This window comes from Otolemur garnettii, unplaced genomic scaffold (assembly GCF_000181295.1).
Source record: "Otolemur garnettii isolate 467f Iridium unplaced genomic scaffold, OtoGar3 scaffold00003, whole genome shotgun sequence".
NCBI lineage: Eukaryota > Metazoa > Chordata > Mammalia > Primates > Galagidae > Otolemur > Otolemur garnettii.
In genome coordinates, this window is record NW_003852398.1 from 44,112,335 (window position 1) to 44,123,900 (window position 11,566).

General features: G+C 33.8%; 1 protein-coding gene across 2 annotated transcripts in view; it reads left to right on the top strand.

Annotated features, from left to right (window-relative positions):
• Positions 1-11,566, top strand: part of FNIP1 (folliculin interacting protein 1) — a 65,536-nt gene that overhangs the window by 22,531 nt on the left and 31,439 nt on the right. For both annotated transcript variants that reach the window (XM_023516456.1, XM_012808967.2), the window contains 4 exons: positions 881-952; positions 3,566-3,701; positions 5,353-5,554; positions 9,470-9,555. In XM_023516456.1, the coding sequence (XP_023372224.1) occupies positions 881-952; positions 3,566-3,701; positions 5,353-5,554; positions 9,470-9,555 (496 nt within the window). The remainder of the gene's footprint in view (positions 1-880; positions 953-3,565; positions 3,702-5,352; positions 5,555-9,469; positions 9,556-11,566) is intronic.

Consider the following 11,566-nt stretch of genomic DNA (forward strand, 5'->3'; position numbering starts at 1 on the left):
ATGCTTATATGAACAGCATATATGAGTATATTTGTATCATTAAATTGATTATTGTAGAGTATGTTTTCATGCTTATGAAAGTCATATATGAGTATATATATATGTTTGTATCATTAAGTTGATTATTGTAGAGTATGTTTTTACATAAGACACTAATCATATTCCATGTTTTCACACACTTCAGTAGATTACCCAACTTCATAACCTTCTATTGGAAGTTATCAGAATGTGAATGAGTTTGCTTGTCATTGTTCTCAGATTGGTAACAGTTTAGCCCTCCTTGTTTTAATTAACATTTATTTTCCCTGTAAATATTATATATGAACAATGCATACTTTAGAAAATTTGGAAAATATTAAGAATAGGCAAAAAAAAAATAAAAAATACTAGTAGCCATCTTGTGAGCCAGAAATACTGGCATTTTTGTTTTTTAAACAATATTAGTATCACACTATTGAAACCAATTTCCCAAACTTTTTATGATGGAGAATTTTGAAACACACATTGAAATAGGCAGAATCAGTAGAGTGAACCATCATTTAGCCCCCGGAACCATCCATATTATTCAGTAGCTTGCTTTTTCCATTTAATAGTATATTGTGAATTTCTATGCCATTGAATATGCTTTTAAAAGAATGACTTTTAGTCACTTTTGCTTCTACACACATTAATTATTTTCACTGAATGTCAGATCTTTAGGTAGGTCCGAAAGCTTGTTCAACTGAGTAATAGCTCTTGGTGTTGGGTTGGTGCCATGCTATTTGGACAAAAATAAGGGAATGCAATGAGATGAGCATGATTTCATTTGCTGTTTAAAAGGAGCAGCATCCATCTCCATAGCAATATATTTTATGACTGACAGTTTTGTCTTGATTCACAGTTCACAGCAACCCAATGGACATGCCTGGAAGAGAGTTGAATGAGGACAGAGACAGTGGCATAGCACGGTCTGGTAATGTCAGGTTCATGTATTTATTTAGTTTTGTTTTTGTTTTTTTTTAAATGAGATTGCTGGCATTTTCTTTTTTTGTCTTTGCCTTTATCATTCAATTCTAAGTATACAATTTATTCATAGTGATATTAGCCTTATAAGAGAACTGTGAAAAGAGTAGAGTGAAGTCTCTTAAATTTTCATACTTACTATTAAGTATGCCTGGTGGAATGTTTCTTTGGTTTAGCCAGCATAAGAAAAAAGGTATTGCTTAGGAGACAGATTAGAAATCATAGTAGGAAAACCACATTTGCTTATATTTGCTTACTGCTAACTAGAGTTTGTCAGATTGTCTCTTACCCAGAAAAGCAATTTGAACTGATGTTACATGTATTTTTTCAAATATGGACTCTTTGAAAAATTTATATTAGTACATCTGACATTTATTGAAACATGCTAGAGATTAACACAAGAAAAGTAAGCTCAGAGTTCAGATTCTGCCCTTAAGGAGCACAGAGACATAGAGTCTGCTGGAAGTAATATACTTTTGCAGAGGGGTTCATCTGACTTAGCCTGAGCAAGAGGCAAGGGTGCCAGCAGTGCTTTACAAAGGGATGATGTTTGAGTTGTGCCTTGAGAAATAAAAGGAGTTTTATAGGCAAAAACGTGAAAAAAAGGAAGAGTGTTGTGGCCTAGAAATCAGCATAGACAAAAAAGAGGAGTAATTTTAAGCTTGGATTACTGTTAAATGTGAGAAACACAATTCACTATGTTACCTGCTGTGTTGTCACATTATATGGCTCTGCTGTCTGGATTTTGACTCAATTCTGAGTAAATGGAAATTCTAACCTTGCCATTTATTATAATCCCTGAACTCTACTTCCCAAGATTCTTATTTATCCTAGAGAAGGGCTTAGGCATCTGAGAAACAAAACAAAATGAGACAACAACAACAATTATTTGATTCTGAAGGACAGCTAGGGTTGAAAACCACTACTTTAATAGAAGAGTCTTTATTTTTCAATTATCTTATCCTTCTTTTCTAATTGAGTTTATTTTTGTTTTAAAGAATCTAGAAGGCTGAGCATGGTGGCTCTCGCTTGTAATCCTAGCACTCTGGGAGGCTGAGGCAGGTGGATTACTTAATCTCATGAGTTAAGAGACCAGCCTGAGCAAGAATGAGCAAGGGTTTTGGGAAGGAAACAGTCTGTGCAAGGGATTGCAGTAGTAATAAGTAGAGTGTAGTCTTTTCGAATATGTCTGTCACCTAATTAGAAGGTTCCAGAGAGCAATCTATAGGGTCCTTTTTTTTTTTTTTGATCCTTAGTAGCTATAACCATGTTTCTTATTATTAAAAGTAGGCATGACTGCCTATGCACAGGTGGTGATCTAATACAGGCAGTTCCTGGGTTACAAATAAGATAGGTTCTGTAGGTTTGGGGTTTTTCAGTTGAATTTGTATGTAAGTTGAAACAGGTACATTTACCTAATACCTGTAATAACTTGCATGTATAAGTGCAAGTCAAACATTAGAAGGGTGTTTGTAACTTCGGAACTTGCTGTAATAGGTTCCCTTCATAAATGCATGTTGTACGTAAGTTGGATGTTTGTAACTTGAGGATTGCCTGTATTAGTAAATGACTTCTTTAAGTGCCATTCAGAAACTTTCAAAGATAGCTTTTGTTCTTAAAATCTAATTATTCATTAAATTTGAATAGCACCCTATTTCCTTTAAGGATTAAAAGGGTTTAGATAAGGAGGGAGACAGTCTGATAGCCAATGCAGTAATACCTTTTTTTTTCTGGGTGTGGGGATAGCAGAGGAATGAATGCCAAAAGGGGATTGTCCCAGAATTTCTTTTATCTTTTTCTTTTTTTTTTTTAAGAGACAGTCTCACTTTATCGCCCTCCGTAGAGTGCTGTGGCATCCTGCAGCTCACAGCAACCTCCAACTCCTGGGCTTAGGCGATTCTCTTGCCTCAGCCTCCTGAATAGCTGGGACTATAGGTGCCCAACACAATGCCCAGCTATTTTTTGTTGCAGTTTGGCTGGGGTAGGGTTTGAACCCGCCACCCTCGGTATATGGGGCTGACGCCCTACCCACTGAGCCACAGGCACCGTCTTGTCTCAGAATTTCTTCCTGACACACAAGAATATATATATGATTATGAATATGTGATTATTTTCCTCCCTCTGAGATCTTTCTCCAAGAATGATATCATTTTATAATGGAAATTTTGGAGGCTTATGAAGCAAAGTGAAAAATTTAAATCAATCTACTCTTAAATGGGTGGAAATGAAATTTCTGGCTTGGCGCTCATAGCACAGTGGTTATGGCGTCAGACACATACACTGAGGCTGGTGGGTTGGAACCCAGCCCAGGCCAACTAAGCAACAACGACAACTGCAACAGAAAAATAGCTGGGCATTGTGGCAGGCGCCTATAGTCCCACCTACTTGGGAAGCTGAGATAAGAGAATGGCTTAAGGGCAGGAGTTTGAGGTTGCTGTGACCTGTACTCTACCAAGGGCAACATAGTGAGACTCTATCTCAAAAAAAGAAAGAAAGAAATTTGTCCTCATGCTTAGTGATTATTGACTTATACATTATACTTTTTGTTCTTCTGACTTAACAGCATCTCTCAGCAGCTTGCTTATTACTCCGTTTCCCTCCCCAAATTCCTCACTTACCCGAAGTTGTGCCAGCAGCTACCAGCGACGTTGGCGACGCAGCCAAACAACAAGTTTGGAAAATGGGGTATTTCCAAGATGGTAAGTTGGAACTTTAGACTTAGAAGATTAATTCCTTAAACACAATTTTATGAGTTTTTTAGAGCCTATACTTGTATTTTGAAAAATTGTTTAATCATTACATTTTTTATTGCTCTAAGTTATATATAATTTACCTTTTAACCATTTTTATGTGTACATTTTAGTGGCATTAAGTAACTTCACATTGTACCATCATCATTATGCAACTCCGAACCTTTCTTATCTTCCCCACCTGAAATTCTATATTCATTAAGCAGTAACTCCCAGTTCTTCCCTCCCTTGCCCTTGGCAACCACCATTCTGTTTTCTGTCTCTGTCAATTTGACTACTCTAGGTATCTTGTAGAAGTGGAATCATATAGTACTTTTCCTTTTGTGTCTGCCTTATTTTACTTAGCAAAGTGTTTTGAGGTTTATCTGTGCATATCAGAAATCCATTCCTTTTTATGTCTAAATAATATTCCATTTTATTTATTCATCTGTCAGTGGACAATCTAGGTTACATACACCTTTTAGCTATTGAGGAGAATGTGGTTATTTATGTAGGTGGTGTGCAAATGTCTGTTCAAGTCCCTCCTTTCACTTCTTTTGGGTATATACTCAGAAGTGGAATTGCTGGATCTTACAGTAATTATATTTTTAAAATTTGTGAGGAGCTGACATTGTTTTCCACCATGGCTGTACCATTTTACATTGCTACCAGCAATGCACAAGGGTTACAGTTTCTCCACATCCTCGCCAGCAGTTATTTTTTTTTTATAATAACCATCTTGATATGAAGTGGTTTCTCATTGGTGTTTTGATAAGCATTTCCTTAATAATTAGGGATGTTGAGCATCTTTTCATGTGCTTATTGTCTATTTATATATCTTATTTGGAAAAATGTCTGTTCATATCCTTTGCCCATTTTTTAATTGGGTTTATTTGCTTTGTTGGTGAGTTGTAGAAATTCTCCATATATTTTGCTTATTGATTCCTTATGAGATAATATTATTTGCAAATATTACTTCCCACTTCATGGGTTGTAATGTTATGTCCAAGAAAACATTTCCAAATACAATGTCATGAAGATTTTACCCTGTATTTTATTCTGTTGCAGTCTTTGATCTATTTGTGCCGTATTTTGATATTTCATTGTTTTTCTATTTTGGCAAGTTAATCCATTCTTGAAAGATTTTTTTTAATCTACGTTAAATACAATTGTAGGTAATGAAACTTCTTATTTTCTCCTTTACTCATTCCCTTTATTCCTTCATCTTTTACTTTACTCTTAGAATCAAAAGGAAAGACAAGTAAATCCTAGAACATTGAAGAGATTGTACCAGACTCATCTATAAACCTTAAAATTTAGACATTTTTAGGTTGATTATAAATTGGGATTACTTCTTTATTGACTTCTAATTGTACAAAAATGTTTTCAATCTGTCTCTAGTAAGACTTAAGAAAATATATGCATGACAGAATAGCCTTTTTATGGCTGATAGCAGCTCCTTATAGTAAATTTCTCAAAGAAATACATAATTGGTATGAAAACTTAGACTTTATTTGATAAAAAAGTAGATGTCCCTTAGCCTGCCTACATTTAATTAACAGGAAGATTGAATGTGAATGATTTTTACTTTTTTGAAATAAAAAAAAAATTTATTTTTAAGGTCTATAGAAGAAAGCTTTAATCTGTCAGATGAAAACAGTGGCCCTAACCCAGGAATTGTGAGAAAAAAGAAGATTGCAATTGGGGTAATCTTTTCCTTATCCAAAGATGAAGATGAAAATAACAAATTTAATGAATTCTTTTTTTCACATTTTCCTCTCTTTGAAAGCCACATGAACAAATTAAAGAGTGCAATAGAACAGGTAAGCATAGTTATATATTTATATCTTTTTTTGAATTTTATTTCTCTGATTAAGCATTATGTTTATTATGATTAAGCATTATGTTTATTTGGTAAGAAAACTAATAGATAGTACTCTGGGAGATACAAATAGATTAATTCTTTTTAAGGAGCTTATTGTTTAATAATAAGGACCTAAAGTCATTCCATTTATTCTTGAAATGAATACTTGAGGGCCTAAGCTATGGTAGATACCATTCTACCAACTGAAGAGAAGTTTGTGGCATAAAAATACTTCTAACCTCATGGGATAGCAAATATACAAATGAATATACAGAGCATGCCAAAAATACGTATACACATTTTAAGAAAGGAAAAAAATGTATTAAAATTGTAATACTGAAGTCATGTTTGACTTCTGCAATTACAAGATATACAAGGTAATAAACACTATTATATTGAGTATTATAATCTTAACACAATTTTCTCTTTCTTAAAATGTGTATACATTGGTATATATTTTTATATGGTAAGTGCCATGGAGAAAAAAATAGGAAAAGATATATAAAGATATGTAAATGCTGGAAGGAGGCATTACTTATTTTCAAAGGCTAGTCAAGACACCCCCCCCACCCCCCAGTAAAATAACATAGTCTAGAGATATTGAGGGGAAGTAAGCTACAACTATCTAGAAGATTTTCCTTACAGGGGCACAGGCACTACGGCAGGAGTGAGCTTGATTGGTAAGCAACATGAAAGAGGCCAAAGTGGCTTGGTTGAGTGAGACCAGATCATGTAGGGCTTTATAGGATACCATTGTAAGAACATTCACATAGGAGAATGTGAGAAATAGGAGAACTTTGGAGGCCTTTGAGTGGTGAAATGATGTTATTTATGAGAGTCACTCTTAGTGATAGTGAAAAACAGATGTATAGTAACAAAGGTGGATGTTGTGGGACTAGCTAGTTAGAAGGATGTTGGAATAATCCAGGTTGAAAGGTGGTAAATATTCTACCAATTTAGTGATAGAATGGGTGAGAAGTGGTTAGATTCTAGGTATATTGTGAAACAGAGCCAGTGTGATTACATAATGGATTTAATTAGAATTTGAAAGAAAGAATATTTGAGGTTGACTGTAAGATTTTTCATTCAAGTAGTTAGAAGAATGGAGTTGCCAATATTGAAGTGGAAAACTGTAGGTGGAACAGGTTTGATGGAGTAAGTTGGGAGTCTTTTTTTTTTTTTAATTTACCTCCTGAACATTCAAGTGTAGAGTTTAGGGGAGAGGTCATCAGTGTATGGATGGCATTTAAAGGCATGAAACTGACCAAAATAGGGAAGAAAGAAGAGGAAATCCTAGGCCTGAGATGCAGAGCATTTTAATATTTAGAGTTTGAGAAAGTGAGAAGGAATCAGAGGAGATGGAAAACAATTGGCCATTCAATTAGTTGCAAAAACAAAAGAGAGTATTTTTTTGAGGGTGCCAAGTGAATAATGCAGGCCTCCTCAAACTACGGCCCGCGGGCCACAGGCAGCCCGCCTAGTACATTTATCTGGCCCACCGGGTGTTATTGCTGCTGCTGCCTGTCCTGCTTAGCAGCTGACTCCTCCCAGGGCCTGTAGTCCAGCCCTCCAACGGTCTGAGGAACAGTGAACTGGCCCCCTGTTTAAAAAGTTTGAGGACCCCTGGTTTTATATAATACAAATGGTTAAAGGAAGAAAATTGTGAAATGTGTGATAGAACCTAAAAATAGCTAAAAAGAAGCATGAGCAAAGTTTTTTAGTAGTTCAGAGGAAAGAAAAATGACTTATATTGGGAAGAAGGTTTATTTGAACTGCATCCTGAAAGATGTGTAGATTTTTTAAAACATACTCTGTAAATTGGATATGGAGAATAACAAGAAAATTGATGTTTTTGCCACACAAAGGTAACTCACTTTCATGTAGAAAGGATTATTTATTTGGCCTTTTCCATGTATACTGTACTTCCACTTGATAAGGATTGTACTGTGTACATATTTTTTAAAAACTTAATGTTATTATAAATGGTTCTTAAATATATTTTAGTGGATTTCTTCAATTTAAGTAATTTATAAAGCAAATAATAGGCCATTTCACTTTTTCACAGTTATTGCTACCCTACTGTTAACATTATAGTGAATTTTCCATATTGTTTTTCAGAGGAGATTCCCAGAAATTGTACTAATGAAATCAGTGGCTATACCCAGAGTTCTAAATCTCTGTGACAATATGAGTGAGGGAAAGATGAAGAGAAGTAGTGAGTGGTACAACTGGAGAAGTTAATGGGGACTCAATGATGAAGAATCTAGAATGCTTCCTAGAGTTTTGATTGTTTTTAAGGCTGTTTTCAGATTATGCTTTAGGAAAAAATTTTCTAGTATTTTTAAAAGAGGTTAAAATAAGAGGCTAGAGGTGGGTAAACCAACTGGAATGGTTTGGAAAGTAGAGGATGCATTTCAGTAACTTGGAGTGCCTAAGGATCATCTGCCACTAGAGAAAATACAGATGTTAGTTATTCCCATTAAATTTGTCAAAGAACAGATCATTGGGAATACTTTTTTGCTGAACAAATGAGTAAAGGCCATTTTTAGCACGTTTTCATTTATACTTTCCTAAGTTAATGAACTTTTCTGGTGTTCCATTTTGTAGTCTATGTTGCCAGAAGTCATCACACAGAGTATTTAGCTGTGGTTGAAATGACATTTTAAGTTATTTGAGAAAATGTTTAAGGCCTTGTATAAAACTTGAAATAGGCATTATAGAACTTACTAAAGGTTACTTTTTAAGTGTTTCCACGTTTTAATGCTTTGACTATTCTGTAACCTAAGGTGTACATTGTTAGTGCTTATAGTTGTCTGGATATTTGTTACAAGTTTAGTATCCCATTTTTCACTAAAGCTGAAAGATGAAAATGAATGGATGCTTTTACATAAATGAATGAAAATTCCATAGAAGTTAATTAATCCTAAAATATAGTAAGTACTGGACCACCCAAAGAAGTTATCTTCTAGAGCCATTTTTCAAACTGTGTGCACTTTTTTTTTTTTAATTAAAAGGTATGGATTTTGTTTCTAAGCACCTTGGCAGTTATTTTAAAGTCTACTTCCTTTTGAGATCTATAATGTACTGTTTGTAAAATTAAAGAAGAACACTACTCACAGTTCTAAAAAAACAATATTCACATTTTTTATAAATCTCGAATAAAGTGAAGTAAATTTTCCTGTCACATTATGAAGCTTTGGGATGTCCAGGAACATGATTTCTGACTTGAAGATTTCTTGACCTTGTCATATAAGTTTTTCAGAAATGTTTATTTGCTTTATAATTATATAAAGAATACATAATTCTCTTTGAAAACATCTAGAAGATTACAGATATAGTTCTTTTTGACTTCCATGTCTTAATCTTGATCCCTTTTGTCTACCTAGATCAAGGCTTTTCAACTTTGGCTAAATATATTTTTGAGAAAGCAAATATTACTAATAACTTGAGATATTTTTCTGTAGAATCTTTAGATTTAAAAAAAAAAAGTTAACCAAAGCATTATCTATGAAATATAAAACTATAAGCTGTTACTGAGTTAATCATTATGTCTTGTTCTGTGGGGGTACAAAAAAGTTTTTTGTAGCCCAGAAACTGTCAACATAAGTTTCTTTGTGTCTTGACATTCTATGGGTTGACAGTTCAAGTAAGAGATTTAACAGTTTAAAAAGTTTCAATTTTGTTCAGTCATTAATGACCAGATGTACAGAAGAGGAAGTCACTGTAAATATGTACCTTTTTTATTTCTTTATAGATAAATATGATGGTAAAGGATTGTGTAAATTTGTAACTTTCCCTTTTTTTCTTTCTTTTTTTGGTCCATGTTTTGCCTACAATTAGTATGAGAATTAACTATTTCATGATTGTTTTCAAGGCTATGAAAATGAGCCGGAGATCAGCTGATGCCAGTCAGAGGAGTTTGGCATATAATCGAATAGTTGATGCCCTAAATGAATTCAGGTACCTATTTCTCAGCTTTTCATAATATAGAGTTATTTCACAGTGTACACAGGAAGATTTATTTTGTTCTTTTAACTTGTAATAAATTTTAATTATTTCGGTTTCTTTGTTCTATAGTCAAATAAGGGTGTACTTCAGTGGGTCATTGGTTCCTATATTATTAAATCTCTAATATGCTTGGGCTGCAGGCACCCAGGGAAACCATCAGTTGTATGGTTTCAGTACTGGACAATTTGATAAGCAGATATGACTAGAAGGGACCCTTGTTCCAGCAGAGGTGTGCTTTGTCCTCTCTTGGGCTCTCCTAGATGTGTGAACTAGTTAAGTGTCACTTAACCGATGGTGATAATCAGGTGTTCTTTAATACATGAAATGCAAGGATATATGGGTATAAGGAGCACGAACTTGATGTTCCAGGTGGCTCTGTTGATTGATCCTTTTCTCTAGATATGGCACAGTTGTTAGTCTTTCTTCTGCCAGTAATTTTCAGTTCAACAAACCTTGTGCCGAAAGTCCTAACAACTACTGTAACTGTCCTTTAACTATACAGCAGGCAAACATATTGTAAATGATCTTATGTTGGAAATCATAGTAAATGAAGATTATGTGTCTGCCTTGAAGAGATTTTGTTTCACTCTACTTCATCCTTTCAGTCTTCTATTCCTTACACTGAAAAAGTAGTATAGCATGAAAGGGGAGAACTAAAAGTTTAGAATCCAACATACATAGCTATTCTAACCCTGGCCCTGCCAGTTACTACCCTGGGTGAGTCCATTAGCATTTTTGACCTCGAGTTCTCTAGTTTAAAATATGTAAATTCAATTTATTAATAATCTAATAGATTGTTATAAGGATTGAATGAGATACTGTATGTATGGTACTTAGCAGAATGGCTGACATTAGTGACATGACTGTCTTCTATGGTATATATAACCTACAGCAGTGCTTCCACAACTTCAGTCATTTTTATCGTATCTTGACATTTTGCCAGGTCTATTTATCATTCATGTTTCTTTTGAATTGATTATATAGGGCTATTCAAATTATCTGTTTCTTCTTTGTGAGTTTTGGTAGTTTGTCTTTTTCAAAGAACTGGTCTGTTTTATCTAAGTTACCAACTTTGAGGGCAGAGAGTTGTTTATGGTATTCTTTAATTATCCTTTAAAGTTCTGTGTTGTAGTGATGATCCCTCTTTTATTTCTGATAGTTGATAATTTGTGTCCTTTATTTGTTTTTTGGTTTCCTGGATAAAGGTTTATTAATTTTGTTGATCTGTTCAAAGAAACAACTTTTGGTTTTGTTGATTTTATTTTCCATTTCAATGATTTCTGCTCTGGTTTTCATTATTTCTTATCTCTTGCTTGCTTTAGTTTTATGTTGTTCTTTCTTGAGTTTCTTAAGATTGAAGCTGAGATTACTAACTTTAGAAGTTTCTTCTTTCCTAATATATGTATTCAATGTTACAAATATTCCCTTAAGCACTGAATGCTTTTGCTGCATTTACTAATACTGGTAAGTTAAATTTACATTTAGTTTAAAATATTTTAAGTTTTTCTTCAGGTGTCTTCTTTAACCCACATGTTATTAAAATTGTGTTGTTTCATCTGTAAGTATTTTGGAATTTTCCAGCTATCTTTTTCTTAATTGATTTCTAGTTCCAGAGTGGAGCATATACATTGTATGATTTCTATTATTCTAAATCTGTGAAGGTGTATTTCATTGAATGTTCCATGTTAGCTTGACAAGAATGAGTTTTCTAATTTGAGATGAAGTTGTATAAATGTCATTTCGTTGATCATACTATTCAACTTAACTGTATCCTTAGTGATTTTCTGCCTGCTGGATATGTGATTTACTAATAGAGAGGTATTTAAATTTTTAACTATAATAATGAATTTGTTTATTTCTTCTTGCATCTCAGCTCCATCAGTTTTTGCCCCACATATTTTGATGCTCTTTTGTTAAGTGCACACACATTAAGAATTTTTCTTTTCTTTCTTTCTTTTTTTTT